Genomic DNA, 19,183 nt, shown 5'->3' with positions numbered 1-19,183 from the left:
TGTTGCCAGCAGGATTCACTGAAAATAAAAAACCTATACTTAAAACTTTTTCACTAAGCAGCTCAGGAGAGCCACCTAGTGTGCACCCTTCTCGTTCGGGCACAAAAATCTAACTGAGGCTTGGAGGAGGGTCATAGGGGGAGGAGCCAGTGCACACCAGGTAGTCTTAAAGCTTTTACTTTTGTGCCCAGTCTCCTGCGGAGCCGCTATTCCCCATGGTCCTTTCGGAGTTCCCAGCATCCACTAGGACGTCAGAGAAACAAAACAAAAAAAAACCCCGCATGTCGACCCTTTTCCATGTCGACCTAATGCATGTCGACCAATAGTGGTTGACCTAATGACTGTCAACCTAAGTCTTGTCGACCTAATGACCCATACCCCCTAACACAGAGCTGGCCAAACCAGTCCTCAAGATCTACCAACAGTTCACATTTTCCAGACAACCTAGCTAGTGCACAGGTGTAGTCATAACTAATTAAGATGTGCTGCATTTATTCCTAACTGACAATTCTACAGATCCCCAGGAGGCCTGGAAAACATGAACTGTTGGTAGATCTCGAGGACCGGTTTGGCCAGCCCTGCCCTAACACATACATCTCTCCGCTCCAATCTATCCTCAATGCTGCAGCCCGGATCATCTTCCTCACCAAACGCACTACGTCCACCTCCCCTCTCCTACAAGACCTTCACTGGCTTCCCTTCCCCTTCAGAATCCATTTTAAGCTTCTCACAGTCACTTACAAAGCCCTCACCCACTCCTCTCCCATTTACAACTCTGACCTTATCTCCTTTTACTCTCCCACCCGTCCTCTTCGCTCTGCTAATGCACGCCGACTCTCCTGTCTTCTGATTACTTCCTCACACTCCTATCTCCAAGATTTTTCACGTGCTGCTCCCTTTCTCTGGAATTCTCTTCCTCTCCCCCTCAGACTCTCCATCTCTCTACAGAACTTCAAACGGGCTCTCAAGACCTACTTCTTCACCAAACCCAGCCAAATCTCATCCTAACCCTCTGTTCCATGCTCTCTATGTACCCCGTCTGTGTCACCCGTCTGTGTGCCCCTCCCCATTAGAATGTAAGCTTTCACGAGCAGGGTTCTTTTCCCTCATATGCTTTTACGTCTCTTACTTAACCTATCTTCTTTTCAATACTCCCTTTGATAGCACCAAATCCTTCGGTTTTCTGCCACCCTGATACTTATATCAGCGCTGTTTACTGACGCAGCTATGTTTATATACCCTGTACTTGTCCTATATTGTATTGAACTGTAAGTCATTGTCTTCATGTTTTGCTTATTTGTTTACTCTGTAATTGGGCGCTGGGGATTCCATGTGGCGCCATATAAATAAAAACAAGATTTTACTTACCGGTAAATCTATTTCTCGTAGTCCGTAGTGGATGCTGGGGACTCCGTAAGGACCATAGGGAATAGACGGGCTCCGCAGGAGACAGGGCACTTTAAGAAAGAATTTGGATTCTGGTGTGCTCTGGCTCCTCCCTCTATGTCCCTCCTCCAGACATCCGTTAGAGAAACTGTGCCCGGAAGAGCTGACAGTACAAGGAAAGGATTTTGGAATCCAGGGCAAGACTCATACCAGCCACACCGTATAACTTGTGATAAACTTACCCAGTTAACAGTATGAACAACAACGGAGCATCAGAACTACCCTGATGCAACTATAACATAACCCTTATTTAAGCAATAACTATATACAAGTATTGCAGAAGAAGTCCGCACTTGGGACGGGCGCCCAGCATCCACTACGGACTACGAGAAATAGATTTACCGGTAAGTAAAATCTTATTTTCTCTAACGTGCTAGTGGATGCTGGGCACTCCATAAGGACCATGGGGATTATACCAAAGCTCCCAAACGGGCGGGAGACTGCGGATGACTCTGCAGCACCGAATGAGCAAACACAAGGTCCTCCTCAGCCAGGGTATCAAACTTGTAGAACTTTGCAAAAGTGTTCGAACCTGACCAAGTAGCTGCTCGGCAAAACTGTAATGGCGAGACCCCTCGGGCAGCCGCCCAAGAAGAGCCCACCTTCCTTGTGGAGTGGGCTTTTACTGATTTTGGCAGCGGCAATCCAGCCGCAGAATGAGCCTGCTGAATCGTGTTACAGATCCAGCGAGCAATAGTTTGCTTTGAAGCAGGAGCACCCATCTTGTTGGATGCATACAGGATAAACAGCGACTCAGTTTTCATGACACTAGCTGCTCTAGCCACATAAACCTTCAAAGCCCTGACCACATCTAGTAACTCGGAATCCTCCAAGTCACGAGTAGCCACAGGCACCACAATAGGTTGGTTCATATGAAAAGATGACACCACTTTTGGCAGAAATTGTGGACGGGTCCGCAATTCCGCCCTGTCCATATGGAAAACCAGATAGGGGCTTTTATGTGACAAAGCCGCTAATTCTGACACACGCCTAGCTGAAGCCAAGGCTAATAGCATGACCACCTTCCACGTGAGAAATTTTAACTCCACGGTTTTAAGTGGCTCAAACCAGTGTGACTTCAGGAAACTCAACACCACGTTAAGATCCCAAGGTGCCACTGGAGGCACAAAAGGGGGCTGAATATGCAGCACTCCCTTTACAAACGTCTGAACTTCAGGCAGAGAAGCCAGTTCTTTTTGAAAGAAAATAGACAGGGCCGAAATCTGGACCTTAATGGAACCCAATTTTAGGCCTAAAGTCACTCCCTCCTGTAGGAAGTGAAGGAAACGGCCCAGCTGGAATTCCTCCGTGGGGGCATTCCTGGCCTCACACCAAGCAACATATTTTCGCCATATACGGTGATAATGTTTAGCCGTCACGTCCTTCCTAGCCTTTATCAGCTTAGGAATAACTTCATCCGGAATGCCTTTTTCTGCTAGGATCCGGCGTTCAACCGCCATGCCGTCAAATGCAGCCGCGGTAAGTCTTGGAACAGACAGGGCACCTGTTGCAACAAGTCCTGTCTTAGAGGCAGAGGCCACAGGTCCTCTGTGAGCATTTCTTGCAGATCTGGATACCAAGTCCTTCTTGGCCAATCCGGAACAATGAGTATTGTTCTCACTCCTCTTTTTCTTATGATTCTCAGCACCTTGGGTATGAGAGGAAGAGGAGGAAATACATAAACCGACTGGAACACCCACGGTGTCACTAGTGCGTCTACAGCTATCGCCTGAGGGACTCTTGACCTGGCGCAATACCTCTGTAGCTTTTTGTTGAGGCGGGATGCCATCATGTCCACCTGTGGCAGTTCCCACCGACTTGCAATCTGCGTGAAGACTTCTTGATGAAGTCCCCACTGTCCCGGGTGGAGGTCGTGCCTGCTGAGGAAGTCTGCTTCCCAATTGTCCACTCCCGGAATGAACACTGCTGACAGTGCGCTTACGTGATTCTCCGCCCAGCGAAGAATTCTGGTGGCTTCCGCCATCGCCACTCTGCTCCTTGTGCCGCCTTGGCGGTTTACATGAGCCACTGCGGTGATGTTGTCTGACTGAATCAGAACCGATTGGTCGCGAAGCAGGGTCTCCGCTTGACGTAGGGCGTTGTATATGGCCCTTAGTTCCAGGATATTGATGTGAAGGCAAGTCTCCTGATTTGACCACAGACCTTGGAAATTTCTTCCCTGTGTGACTGCCCCCCACCCTCGGAGGCTTGCATCTGTGGTCACCAGTACCCAGTCCTGAATGCCGAATCTGCGGCCCTCGAGAAGGTCCACTTGTCCAACAGATCCCATTGAAAGGTCCTCGCATGGAACCTGCCGAAGGGAATGGCCTCGTATGATGCCACCATCTTTCCCAGGACTCGCGTGCAGTGATGCACAGACACCTGTTTTGGTTTTAATAGGTCTCTGACCAGTGTCATGAGCTCCTGAGCCTTCTCCATCGGGAGATAAACCCTCTTCTGGTCTGTGTCCAGAATCATGTCCAGGAAGGGCAGACGAGTCATAGGAATCAACTGCGACTTTGGAATATTTAGAATCCAGCCGTTCTGTTGTAACACTTCCCGAGAGCGTGCTACGCTGATCAGCAACTGCTCTCTGGACCTCGCCTTTATGAGGAGATCGTCAAAGTATGGGATAATTGTGACCCCTTGCTTTCGCAGGAGCACCATCATTTCCGCCATTACCTTGGTAAATATTCTCGGTGCCGTGGAGAGACCAAACGGCAACGTCTGGAATTGGTAATGACAATCCTGTACCACAAATCTGAGGTACGCCTGATGAGGTGGATAAATGGGGACATGAAGGTATGCATCCTTTATGTCCAGAGACACCAAAAAATCCCCCACTTCCAGGCTTGCGATGACCGCTCTGAGCGATTCCATCTTGAACTTGAACCTTTTCAGGTATATGTTCAGGGATTTTAAATTTAATATGGGTCTGACCGAACCGTCCGGTTTCGGTACCACAAACATGGTCGAATAATAACCCTTTCCTTGTTGAAGGAGGGGAACCTTGACCACCACCTGCTGAAGATACAATTTGTGAATTGCAGCTAACACTATTTCCCTCTCTAGGGGGGAAGCTGGCAGGGCCGAATTGAGGTATCGGTGAGGGGACATCTCCTCGAATTCCAGCTTGTATCCCTGAGACACAATCTCTATTGCCCAGGAATCCACCTGGGAGTGAACCCACTTGTGGCTGAAATTTCAGAGACGCGCCCCCACCGGGCCTAGCTCCGCCTGTGGAGCCCCAGCGTCATGCGGTGGATTTAGTGGAAGCCGGGGAGGACTTCTGTTCCTGAGAACTAGCTGTGTTGTGCAGCTTCTTTCCTCTGCCGCTGCCTCTGGCAAGAAAGGACGCACCTCGGACTTTCTTGCCTTTTTGTGAACGAAAGGACTGCATTTGGTAATATGGTGCTTTCTTAGGTTGTGAGGGAACATATGGCAAAAAATTTGACTTTCCAGGAGTAGCTGTGGAGACCAGGTCCGAGAGACCCTCCCCAAACAATTCCTCACCCTTGTAAGGTAAAACCTCCATGTGCCTTTTTGAGTCGGCATCGCCTGTCCATTGTAGAGTCCACAGGACCCTTCTGGCAGAAATCGACATTGCATTTATTCTAGAGCCCAGTAGGCTAATGTCTCTTTGAGCATCTCTCATATATAGGACAGCGTCTTTTATATGCCCCAGGGTCATCAATATAGTATCCTTGTCCAAGGTATCAAGTTCCTCAGATAAGGTATCCGTCCATGCTGCTACAGCAGTACATACCCAGGCCGACGCAATTGCCGGCCTTAGTAAGGTACCTGAATGTGTATAAATGGACTTCAGGGTACCCTCTTGCTTTCTATCCGCAGCATCTTTTAGGGTGGCCGTATCCTGTGACGGCAGGGCTACCCTCTTGGATAAGCGTGTTAGAGCTTTGTCCACCCTAGGGGAGGATTCCCAGCGTAACCTGTCCGTTGGCGGGAAAGGATACGCCATAAGCATCCGTTTGGAAACCTGCAGTTTTTTATCTGGAGATTCCCAAGCCTTTTCACATAACTCATTTAGCTCATGTGAAGGGGGAAAGGTCACCACCTGCCTTTTTTCCCCATACATATGAACCCTCTTGTCAGGGACTGGGGTTTCCTCTGTGATGTGCAACACCTCCTTCATTGCTATAATCATATAACGGATGGCTTTAGCCAATTTAGGCTGTAACTTTGCATCATCGTAATCGACACTGAAGTCAGAATCCGTGTCGGTATCTGTGTCAACAATTTTGGATAGTGGGCGCTTTTGAGACCACGACGGCCTCTGCGACATAGGATCAGGCATGGGCTGAGACCCCGACTGTCCTAAGGTTTCAGCTTTATCCAACCTTTTATGCAAGGAATTAACATTATCATTTAAAACCTTCCACATATCCATCCAATCAGGTGTCGGCGCCGTCGGCGGAGACACCACATTCATTTGCTCCCGCTCTGCTTCCACATAGCCTTCCTTGTCAAACATGTCGACACAGGCGTACCGACACACACACACACACACACACACACACACACACACACACACACACACACACGGGATGCTCTTTTTTGAAGACAGTTCCCCCACAAGGCCCTTTGGAGAGACAGAGAGTATGCCAGCACACACCCCAGCGCTATATGTCCCAGGAATCACACAGTAACTTAGTGTTAACCCAGTAGCTGCTGTATATTATGTTTTTGCGCCTAATTTATGTGCCCCCCCCCCTCTCTTTTTACCCTCTTCTACCGTGAATCTGCAGGGGAGAGCCTGGGTAGCTTCCTCTCAGCGGAGCTGTGGAGAAAAAATGGCGCTGGTGAGTGATGAGGAAGAAGCCCCGCCCCCTCAGCGGCGGGCTTCTGTCCCGCGTTTCTGTACAATATAATGGCGGGGGCTCATGCATATATACAGTGCCCAACTGTATATATGCCCAACTTTTGCCAAGAGGTCCTTATTGCTGCCCAGGGCGCGCCCCCCCCCCCCTGCGCCCTGCACCCTACAGTGACCGGAGTATGTGGGTGTAGTGTGGGAGCAATGGCGCACAGCTGCAGTGCTGTGCGCTACCTCAGTTTGAAGACTGGAGTCTTCTGCCGCTGATTTTGAAGTCTTCTTGCTTCTTTCACTCGGCTTCTTTCTTCCGGCTCTGCGAGGGGGACAGCGGCGCGGCTCCGGGATCGGACGACAAAGGGTGAGATCCTGTTTACGATCCCTCTGGAGCTAATGGTGTCCAGTAGCCTAAGAAGCAGGACCTATCTTCAGAGAGTAGGGCTGCTTCTCTCCCCTCAGTCCCACGATGCAGGGAGTCTGTTGCCAGCAGATCTCCCTGAAAATAAAAAAACCTAACAAAATACTTTCTTATAGCAAGCTCAGGAGAGCTCACTAAGTAGCACCCAGCTCGTCCGGGCACAGATTCAAACTGAGGTCTGGAGGAGGGACATAGAGGGAGGAGCCAGAGCACACCAGAATCCAAATTCTTTCTTAAAGTGCCCTGTCTCCTGCGGAGCCCGTCTATTCCCCATGGTCCTTACGGAGTCCCCAGCATCCACTAGGACGTTAGAGAAATAATAACAAAAACATAATAATACTTAATACAAGTTTCAGCACTATAACATAAAAAGTATATCACAGAGAACATAATTTAGGTGTAAGAATAAGATTTTGAGATTTAATTAGCACACTTATCAAGGGTGTACTTTTACAATTACACATTGTATGACAGTGTACTAGACTGTATGTATAGACCTTGTTACCAATACTCCATATTTACCTGCCAATGAGAAACAAGCAGCCCCTGAGGTAATGTGTGTTACAGGGAAGGAAAAGGCAAAATGAGCACTTTACACAGAGCAAACCTGCTGCCTGCTTTAAAAGTCACAACAAACTCTAAATGCCAAGCCGGATGCATTGGAAAACCTCTCACAAAGAGCCCTAATCACAGCTGACTGAGCGGCATGACATGTTAGAATACATTGCGCAGCTCACGCCCAAATGCAGGGGGGAAAAGTTGACATTTAAATTAGTTCTGCAAATTTGAATGCTGGAGCGATTTAGACACACGTTATACTTTACCCTGGCAGAGAGTCACCAAATATTACATCAAATATGAAAATACTACACTTAAATCTCGGGAAATACTCCCTCCAGTTCTGGATAAATCGGAGCTGGGAAATTTATAAGCTAGATCTACACATTAACAACATCGGCACATTAAGCAAAACCGTCCACAGCCTGGATAGCATTGACAATAGCCACCTTGGTTATTCTCAGAAATGAATCATCCTTAAAGCGTTTTTTAGATGGACGTGGGAGAGCCCTTATTTGACAGGCTAAATGCGGCAATTGTACCTATTAAATCTGTTTTATTCATTTATGCACATACTCTTGTATTTTACGAATCCGATTCAGTTTTAGGCTAATGCAGATACTGTACAAAAACATGCAAATGCCACCGGGAGTTTCACTGAGCCGCCCACCTGCAGCATGGCAATTCAAACAGACTGATGCAAACGTGGACTGTGACACCCCCCCCTACCCCCTTCCTCCTGGGAACGGCCGCAACATGCCTGCGTTTCTGCCGCCACTTCCCAGTAACTCCCCCAAACAGTCCCCGCCTGACGATCATTCGGCATGTAAAGAGTTGCTGCAAGCAACTACAGTAATGGACTTCGATGCATGCACACAGATAGCCGATAATCGCTCAACTGCGACAACTTGGAATCCGTCCCAATATCTGTATAATAGCTGGCAACTTCGAAACTTCAGCATTCGTCAGAAACATTTGTGTATCACAGAGAGTAACATGTCATTATAACCTGCACAGACGGGATATTACAAGTCATGCCCTGTATAAAAGAACTCCACTTGCAACCTTGACACCATTTTTAATGTCCATGGTAACAGACACATCACCCCACTGACTATATAGGTTATCATTAAACTAGCCCTGAAACAGAGTAATCCAATGATTTGGCAGGAAATGTAAAGTCTTACCTCCAGTAGACCAGGACTGCTATCAGCAGTATCAAGCAGAAGAATGTTAAAGCAGAAACTACCATCAGGGGTACTATCCACTCCATCTTGCTGGAAGAGGGACGGCTTGCCATACTTGAGTTATACTGGTCACCTGTCAAGTAAAGTTAGAACAAATAAACAATCAACAACAATTATCAGCTCTCCCCATGTCCCCTCCTCGGTGAGTACAGCAGCTAAAGATTTATCCCATCCAACTGCAAATTAATCCAATACACCATAATGTATCTCACCAAATAAGCATGATGTGGACATCATGACCGGTCCAACCTGGGTGGTTCCTTATTCTTTAATGGAAAGCCTCCTGTATAAAAAGCCTCCCAATCTCACCCCAAGACTATACCTATTGCCTCCCCACAAGAGTGGATGACGTTAGACCATCTGATGGAAATTGGATTTGGCCCAGTTTAAAGACTGAATAGTCAATCTACACAGTACATTGTTCATACAACTGTGTCAGCTTGCAAAAGACAACAATTGCATTGTAAGGTTTAGTATTATTAGGATATTAGCAGATCTTGCAGAATTAGACATTTGCAGGACACATTACGGTCTAATATAGTGATAAATGCATTTTAATGCTTGTCAAAAAAATACCTGCCAGATATATGTGCAATGAGTTTCTTATCGGTTCTCATAGCCTAACCATGAGTATGTCTATATCAGATCTCCGCTGAGAGGACTTTACCTGGTGCTATAATTTACTACAATGACATTTATAAATGGGGAAGTTTATTACAGACCCGATATTAATCACCAGTGCACTAATTGCACAACGCTTCCAGGTAACACACAGCAAGACTGCAGAAACTAACACACAAGCAAATAGAGGAAAAGCAGAGAGTTGATGGGAATCCGCACTGGTCAGAACGTATAGAATGTATAGAGGCATGTCAGCATGGGATTATTTTGTTTGCAAATCTAGGCCAGTTATCAGCGGCTACAGATTCTGCCCTTTAAAAGACAAGTCTTGCAGGGCGATAATCAGCAAGATGCATGGGGTTAGTGAGGATTGTCAACCGAGGCGAAAGCTGACTTTTACACACTTCCAGAAATTAATTAGTATAGTACTGTCTAATGTAACATGACACAGCTCTGCGTAATTATCATACAGGGATGGGAAGGGGAAGTCATAATGGAGCGTATATAATAAACTGGTGCGAAGTGCTCAAATGTGTTATAATCCATAGCAACCGGCTTCATTTAACCAAATGAAAGCAAACATCAGATTTCATTCTCTGAGTTACTGAACCTTTGTGTGCAGGACTTATTTTATTAAAGAGGACCCATGACCTCTCAGAGGGGTCCTCTTTGACAAAGTTTGGATAATTAGCGTGCTATTCAGTTTAAGATGCTAGGCAGCTTGGACATAATGCTAATTGGGGCCTATGCCATCGCCCTGCTCTACACCAGTAGGATCGTGGGGATCGCACTGGCTATCAGCTATATTATTACAGGTTGAGTATCCCATATCCAAATATTCCGAAATACGGAATATTCCGAAATACGGACTTTTTTGAGTTAGAGTGAGATAGTGAAACCTTTGTTTTTTGATGGCTCAATGTACACAAACTTTGTTTAATACACAGTTATTAAAAATATTGTATTAAATGACCTTCAGGCTGTGTGTATAAGGTGTATATGAAACATAAATGAATTGTGTGAATGTAGACACACTTTGTTTAATGCACAAAGTTATAAAAAATATTGGCTAAAATTACGTTCAGGATGTGTGTGTATAAGGTGTATATGTAACAAATGCATTCTGTGCTTAGACTTGGGTCCTATCGCCATGATAGCTCATTATGGTATGCAATTATTCCAAAATACGGAAAAATCCCATATCCAAAATACCTCTGGTCCCAAGCATTTTGGATAAGGGATACTCAACCTGTAGTATTGTAAATGTGCTAACTGACCATCCACCTCCTCTACTACTTTTAAACAGCCTGTAATTAACAAAATAAAACTAGGCAAAATAAAAAAAGAAGTCAGAAACAAAAAGTCAGAAAACAAAAAAGGCAAAAAAACAAAAAGCATCTTTAAAGCAGCACTATATACACTGCAAACAATGGAAACTGAAGGTAATTTATCAGGAATGAAAAATGAAACGCAAATCCCAGTTTCATTCCTTTCATATTTATTTAAATATAATTTGCATATAATAGAGACATTAAGGGGTGGATTTACTAAAGCCTCTAAAAATGAAAAACGATGTTGCCCTAGCAATCAATCAGATTCTACAGTAGCTACTATTTCTATATTGCATCCAAGTAAATCATAGGCAGAATATGATTGATTGCCAGGGCCGTCTTTTCATATGGGCTCAATGGGCAATTGCCCAAGGGCCTCGGGAATACATGGGGCCCAGGCTAATAGCTGAGGGTTCCGTTCTCCCAGGGGTACCAGATTTTTGAAAATAGTCTCTGGGTAATCAGAGATATCCAACTTGAAAGCAGTGGTCCCCATCCAAGCATGTTAATTGCTCTTCCCAGCCAGATATCTCGGGTTTTGTCTGACAGAGTTTTTCTGAGGGTATTCTCCAAAAGCTGAGACTCTCCCCTTTCAGTGAACACTGGCAGCTTGTCTCTACTACGCCCAGAACCAGAGATATCAGCCTTCCAGCAGCTGCTCCCTGCTCCAGCTCTACACTCCTGGTATGCAATTTTATATTTTCGTTGGTGGATTGCTCTGGCTCCTGAACTCTGATTCCCAAGACTCCAGTTAATTCTGAAAGGTGGGACTCTTTTTTTTTATTTATTTTTTATCCCATTGGAAGCTAAGAAATTTATTTCCAGGAACTGGAGATATCTGCAGTCAACCAAGTTGCCCTCTCACCGGAAAATGCTGAATATTAAGCCCACTCCACTATCCAGCCCTCACCTGTGTATTAAATTCCCCTGACCACCCTGGATGTCATTCAACCCAATGCCCCCTACAATTGACTGTTCTCCCTCCTGCCCACCTCCTACCATCTGTGCATTAAGGAGTAATTAGCAGAAATTACTGCTCCAGGTTCTACATGCCGAGCAGAAGATGGAACACACCATACCGCACGTGGGGACAACAAAGCTGCCACTGATAGCACCCCCTACCCCTACCGCTGGAGGATGGGTAGGGTCCCTAGTGCATTGCTTTGCTCAGGGGCCTACACTGCTGTTAAGATGGCCAAGTTGGTTGCTATGGGCTACACCCCCACTTTTCATTTTTAGCTTTAGTAAACCTATCACTTACTGTTGTAGAGCAGAGAAGAGAGACCTTATTTAGTGGTGGTGAAACTATTGGTGATACTCACTTGAAGCTTTGCCTATACCTCAAGGCGGGTGGTGGCACCCCATGTTGTGGAACTACCACTGTTATCAAGCTATTGACCATTAAGGCTGTCAGTATTCTGTTCTCTAGGCCTGAACTACAGTATATTATAGGATGCAATCAGATCAAAATCTACAACACAAAAAGGGAGATGTATCTAAAGAGGACAGGTGGAGGCGTTTCCCATAACAACAAATCAGATTCTTGTGATTTAACTGGTACATTCTAAAAAAAATGAAAGCAGGAAAAGTTGCTATGGGTTCTACTTGTCTGCTTTAGAAGGTTTGCTACACCTCCCCCAAAGTCTTGTAAGTTCTCCAGAAAGTTATTGCCGTAGACCAGGAAATGGTAGAGGTCTTGCGGGCAAATCTTAAGAAGAATGGGGTTCCACAGGAGGGACTAAGGACAGCTCAAGTTGTTGGTATTAGAGTACGTTTTAAAAGGGAGCTACCAGGGCAGCAAATTATATTTTTCGTCAGTGAAAGGAACATGGACAGCAAGACAAGACAGACATGAGGACCCACATCGGCAGATGGTTGTTGTGCTGTGAACATGGAGAGAGGTTTCAAAGCATACATATAGAGAAAAAAGACAGGTACAAATATTACTCAATGCTGAACACACATACAGATGTCAAATTCAATAGGAATTAGGTACAACATAGAAAGAGTGTACAGATAAGGTTCGGTCGCTGGGTGGACATTGTTTGAAGTTTGCTGATGGATTTTGTTAGCCTAGAGCAAGTAGTTTAAGCACCGGGGTCCCTGCAACAAAAGCACTGAGTCGCTGTACAGACAGCTCACTGACAGGAGCATTTTCTCAAACACGTTCAAATAGACGCCGACTCAAGAAAACTGCTGTGAAACATAGCGTGGCAGATATCTGTTAATTTCTAAGGACAGCGGTGAAACATGGGTCACAAAGGAGATAGCAAGAATAGGATGCAGACATACTTTCTTGCGGCAATCTCTGTGCCACTTGCATCAGCGCTGTCCACGTGGAAAGAAGAAAAGCTCTATGCCACTGAAACATGAGGAAAACCTCTTATGTGGACAAGCAGTTTGTAGAGTCCACACATCCTACCAACCCTGGTGTGGCAGGAACGCAGTACACAGAGCTGTCACTTAAGAGAGACTGTAATAGACAAGTGGTGTTACTATATGTACTAAGAATTCTGATGCCATAGCTTATAATGATGTGCATTATAAGCAATCATGCATCTCCTGGGAACAATCACTATGGATATCACCGCGGTAATCTGCACAAAAGCATGAAGCAGACAGCCATAAACTTCTAAAAAGCCATTAAAATGATGTTAGGGAGTATATTAACCCTGTAGATCGTTTTAACCCATCCTGCTCAATTTTAATATGCAATCCTTATATAAACTTGGTTAATACCCAATACCTGTAAGGCATGCATGTCTGCCAAACCAATGTTGCCAGTATTCCGCTGTAGGTTGGCAACCTGCGGCTTGCCAGTTATTCTGGAACTACAAATCCCAGTGCACCCCCCCTGCAGATTTAGGCTGGTATGGCAAGCTGGGTTATATTCATGCCAGCCTGAGAGCCACAGGGTGTCTAAACCTGCTGTTATATATAATGCACAGTGAACGCCAAAATCACACCATAACAGATTCAGTAAGGAATAACAACAAACAGCATACACCACCATTAATACACATTACCAACCAATAGCACAAAACACAACAACACTACAAATGAAACCGTTCTATACATAAAATACCATTTGATTCAATATGAAATTGTACCTAGATACGTTACGGTACTATCAGTGCTATGTTTCAGCAGGAACCAGCAGGAACTCCGTTCCTGAACCTCTCATTACATGGGATACTGTCGTTAGGTCAACACACTTTAGGTAGACAGTCATTAGGTCGACATGGGCGACATGGGCATTAGTTCGACATGTACTAGGTCGAAAGGTCAAAAGGGTGACATGAGTTTTTCACATTGTTTTAAAATTTTTGGACTTTTTCATACTTAACGATCCACGTGGACTACAATTGGGAACGGTAACCTGTGCACAGTGCAGCGGTCATGGAGCGAGGCACCTTGCCCGAAGCATGCGAGGGGACACTGTGCACTAATTGGGGTTCCCAGTCACTTTACGAAGAAAACGACACAAAAAAGGTCCAAGAACTCATGTCGACCTTTTCACATGTCGACCTAATGCCCATGTCGACCTTCCGTGGTCGACCTAAATTGTGTCGACCCAACAACCCATACCCCATTAAATATGACATCATGAACTGGGTTCCTGAACCTGTCCTGGGCCAAAATGTATTTTCCATAAGATAAGTTTTATTTTAAAGTCCATTTTGAGTGCCTTCTTTTCTAAAAAAATCTATCTATAACTTCTTTTAATAGCTCCACCCCCCCAAACCAGTAGTACCTGAACCTATTTTTCCAGGAAAATAGCACTGGGTACTATGTTTCGATAAGGTTACTGACAGGAAGTCTGCTGTGCCTAGGGATGGCGAGAAGTCTGCTGTGCCTAGGGATGACGGGAAGTCTGCTGTGCCTAGGGATGACGGGAAGTCTGCTGTGCCTAGGGATGACGGGAAGTCTGCTGTGCCTAGGGATGACGCTTTTCCCATTATCAAACACGAACTCAAAAATCTTCTGTGATTGTGATTAGAATTCTTTAATAAATAAAATTAAAATAGCAGCTTGAAATTTATATTAAGTAATGGGTTAAAACAACTTAAAATTGTATATGTAAGATTGCTGCGTCTTATCAGTCCTACATATTTGATAAAAAAGTGATTGCATTCCTTCAGGAACTGGAGTTTCAGAATTGTAGCAGGCTGTTAAAAATGGCTATATATAGTTGAAATGGCGCCATGTGCTAATTTTTTGTGACATTCTAATGAAAAAGGTTTTATTAGTGTTAATAAATAAGGCTGTAAAAGTTAGACATGCTGCCATTAATTTGTAATGTATATTTAACTCCCGCACTAACCACAGTTCCACAACAAGAATATGAGGCTAGATTTTACTAACTGAAGGAAGAGGACAGAAAAGGAGGATGGAGGGAAGCAGAGTGTGGCTGCATTAAAGCAGCAATTTCATGAAGTAGTAGAAAAAAAAAAATCTCTCACTCTCATATATATATATATATATATATATATATATATATTTATTTATTAGGATATTGGCATTTGATATCTAACCACAGTTACATGGCGCACATTATGTAGTGAGCAGAGAGGCTTTGGAATTCCCTTCTGAGCTCTTTCTCAAACAAGACATCCTCGTTCGCCACCCCTCTGCCATCACATGATATGCTGCGTGCCGTGATTCTAAGTACTCTATGGGGTAGATCTATGAAGTGCCGTTATGGGGTAGAAGCTATATCAGTGCACGTTATGTGCGCGGATGCCGCTTCTCCCCCATGTATGACTGCGTGATTTTGACAGCTGCAGGTGTTGCTGTCCATCCACCATAGCAGGGACAAAGCTGTACCTGGGTGTGGCGGTAGCCGGCTCAGGGCCGCATGTGAGATCTCGCACATGCCCAGTGAGCCGACCCGGGGTGGGGGGGTGGGGGGGGGGGGTGAATGGAAGAGACAGCAATCGGCACTTTCACTGCCCCACTTCGCCATCTAAGATGTTCATACATCTTGACGCTACTGCTTCCTGCATCGCCTCGGTAACGAAGCAAAACAGGAAGCACTCGCTTAAAACATGCTTAACCAGGATTGCAGCTTTAAATGTCTGACAATCAGAATGTCAGGATTTAGAACTCATCTTGTAGTTTTTCTTTTTAGTAATCAACATATGCTGAAAGATTAGGATGGAGAGAGATACTGTCTTCTAGAAAGAATTCTTTTAAGCGCTATACTGTATGTTGCAGACCTGCTAAAAATGCAATGGAGCCCCAAACAGATACTGTTCCTAAACGTGGCAAGAACCTTAGGGGGTTTGTGCGAGTCAGTTGGGGGCTTTTTGAACCACTGGTTTAAGGAATAGGGTCCATTGCTGGGTGGTACGAACGTTGTTTCACCATTTCTCAATTGAAGGAGTTGAAGGCACTGTGTAGAACAAGTTTTTGTTAAAAGAAAATACCCCTTTAGCTCATCCTCTGGGCAGATTGGTTTGTATGTGTGAGGTATGTATGTATGTATGTATGTATGTATGTATGTATGTATGTATGTATGTATGGTCTGTACAATAAGAAGTTCTGAAGATGTAGTTCCCCTTTATATGACAACGTTCCGTTCATATTTACATAAGCTCTTATTTTAGTTTTTTTCCACTGAACGTTTATATTAACACGATGATAAAAAGGTAATGGGTCAGAGGTCTTGACTTTTTTTTATTTTTAGGATTTGTTCGTTATTATTTATAACCATTCACCTCAGCCCTTCCTTGAGTTTACACTGATTACATGCACCTTCCAGAGGCAGAATAGGGTGCAAGTTGTTAAAAAAGAACAATCAAAAATGTTTTATCCAATTAACTTTTTTTTTTTATTACCGTTGTTACCGAAACAAACAAAAAAAAATCAATAAAATAACCATAATTGTGCATGGAAATGGGTCACTTCCGTGTCTGTAAAATAGCACGGTGCTTATTAAATTAGTTTCTAAAAAAAAATTATTTACCAGGATTTTTTTTTTCCCTGGTGGGGGTGTGATTGAGGACATTTAAGCAAATGTCTTTATTTTGAACACTTTGTTGTCATACCTGGTATTTTGTCACTGCCATAAAAAACCCACAAACAAACAACAAAGGATTGTGGGGTGTTTCCCTGTATTGTTCTGCATAGGATATGAAATTCTGGGTCCTAGTCACCTTAGGTTGCATTCAGTGATTGCATGGAAGATTGGTGCAATATGAGCCCAGCAGGATGACTCGGGAGGGAAAGCTGGAAGGTTCCGGCAAAAGGAAAAGATGGAGCGAGAAATGCTTGAAATGAAAGAGCATTAAGCAGATGAAAGTATTGAGACCTTTATTTATGAACCTCAATATGTTACAATACAGAATTCACTGCAGATAGAAAGTTCGTACAAGTTCATCAGTAATGATAAAAGTCTAACCGACCAGTCCCGTTACTACACATTTACAACATTTCATACATTTTTATACACTTTATTTCATTTTTATTTTCGCCTGGTCAGAAGTTTGTAGCAACAGAATCATAAATATATGAATTTATCTCTTTGGTCAATCTCTGCACAGGACCAGCGTAAATCGCTGGGAAATGACAATAAAACGCAGATGTACTGTACAAAACCATAAGTTTAGGAAAGTCTAAGAATTGCTGAAAAGTTGTTCCCACTGACCCCAGTCCCCCCCCACCAGGTTCTTGATGGGACGCCGTATAACCAGGAGGAACATGTGAATGAGCAAGGATGTGTAATACCAATATTTTGTTCACAGGTCTCAAAATAATGCCACAGGTCTGCAAAAACAAAAATACTGCAATACTTCACTACAGCTAGGACCAGAGGAGTACTGAGCTTGCTGGGAAAGCAAAGGGAGAGGTTAGTCTGGATCTGAAACTTATTTATAAAGTATCTCCCAAAAGACACTTCTACAAAGTATGTACAGAACAAAGTTTGTTCCCATAGAGAAAGTTTTCTCAAGCCCTCTCTATGGAATACAATTGGCGGTGTCACCCATTGTAAGCAACCAGATATTGGGCCAGATGTACTAAGCCTTGAAAAGTGATAAAGTGGAGCGTGATAAAGTACCAGCCAATCAGCTCCTACCTGCCATGTTTACAGACACTGGGGTTTATTCAAGAAGCCGTGAAAAGAGTGAGGAAGCGAGCCTGTGGAGAAACTGCCCATGGCAACCAATCAGCTGCTGGTTGGTTATTTATCTCTCTCCACTGCAACACTTTTCAAGGCTTAGTACATCTGGCCGTTAAGCTTTCTTTTTTGTAGAATATACTAGGCGATAGCTAGAATCCGATAGGTTGCTATGGTTAATTACGCTAGAGTCTATTGGGATGCGCAGGTCTCCAGGAACATGGCACCCATGTTTTGTTCCCGGGGACATCTCCAGGGTGCATGTGCAAATCGCTCGGAAATGGCAGTGGCGGCCATTTTCCTAGTGATTTGTGTCTGCAGTGCAGAGCCACCGCCGCAGGACTATGGAGGGGCAAGTATAATATACGGTTGCAGGGTGTGCGGCATGGGCCCCCTAGACCTAGGGGCCCGTGTACACTGTATAACTTGCACCCATTATAGAAACAACTATGAATCTTACCCATAGTCTAATGCTGCCCTGCTTCACTGAGACAATTATTGATGTTATATATGATCTGCCCATTATGGGAGGAGCCATAAAATGAATGACAGGACAGAGAATCTGGTTACTTTTCTATGTGGGGATACAAAGAAAGAACTGAACTTGAAGTACATCAGTCTGGTCAAAATGTAAACATGAAGTCCACCCAAAGAGTTCAAAGGCAAGAATTAATAACATTTGCAATATCAATAAGAAAAGTCACATTTCAATTACACAAATCTTGCCACAATAACCCAGGTCTATAGGATTACAGTTTATAATGACGGCACTACAACTCCATAAAATAAATTGATTCAACATGTCTCAATATTTTGGGGTCTGGTCATTCTGATATAGAACATTGGGACACACATCTTCATACATTTATAGTTCCATTACTATAAAAAGGAGATATTGTATCCTCTCTCTGCAAACCTGATTGGACCAGGAGTCTGAATTTTAAACATAAGACTAAAAAAAGAAATGAAAATTAAACATTATTGTCTTCCAATGATAAAAACAAAGCTTAGGAAAATAAAACCTGCTCTACGCAAGGCAGCAAAAAGAATCCCATCAGCGGGAGGTTATTAAAAAAAAAAAAAAAAACATTATTAATGTAAACGTAATTATTTTGTTTTAAAATGTTTCTCCAGTTACAAGTTTAGCTGCTAGAAAGTATATACAGTTATTTACAACCTGCTCGCTGCAGAGGCTGGAAAAGCAAGAAGACAGTAATATTTAACTGGCAGGAAGGACATCACTCTTGTACATCTTGGCATAGGGCAATTATATACAGACTGATCATAATAAAATCATATTTGACTTATTTAAGCAGAAAAGACATCACTGCACCTTACTACCAAACCACTTTACACTGGCAATGAGATTGCCTTAATTATAAATGTTGACTCTTAATCAAGGCAACATAAATAAATAAATAGCTGCATTAAAAAATAGGATTGAACATCAAAATGTTGATGACATTCCAGTCCTTTTGTAGTAAAAGGTAAAGTCTTGGTTTTGTCATGATGCTGTTTTCACCATGTATACAGAACAGTGGGGCAGATGTATTAACCTGAAGAAGGCATAAGGAAGTGATAAACCAGTGATATGTGCAAGGTGATAAAGGC

At 43.9% G+C, this 19,183-nt stretch overlaps 1 protein-coding gene across 4 annotated transcripts in view; it reads right to left on the bottom strand.

The window, feature by feature from the left end:
- PTPRG (protein tyrosine phosphatase receptor type G) overlaps positions 1-19,183 on the bottom strand; it is a 733,410-nt gene that overhangs the window by 155,823 nt on the left and 558,404 nt on the right. For all 4 annotated transcript variants that reach the window (XM_063940902.1, XM_063940899.1, XM_063940900.1 and 1 more), the window contains one exon: positions 8,441-8,573. In XM_063940902.1, the coding sequence (XP_063796972.1) occupies positions 8,441-8,573 (133 nt within the window). The remainder of the gene's footprint in view (positions 1-8,440; positions 8,574-19,183) is intronic.

Source organism: Pseudophryne corroboree, chromosome 9, assembly GCF_028390025.1.
Source record: "Pseudophryne corroboree isolate aPseCor3 chromosome 9, aPseCor3.hap2, whole genome shotgun sequence".
NCBI lineage: Eukaryota > Metazoa > Chordata > Amphibia > Anura > Myobatrachidae > Pseudophryne > Pseudophryne corroboree.
Note: the sequence above shows the minus strand (reverse complement) of the source record. Positions and strands in the feature narration are given on the sequence as shown.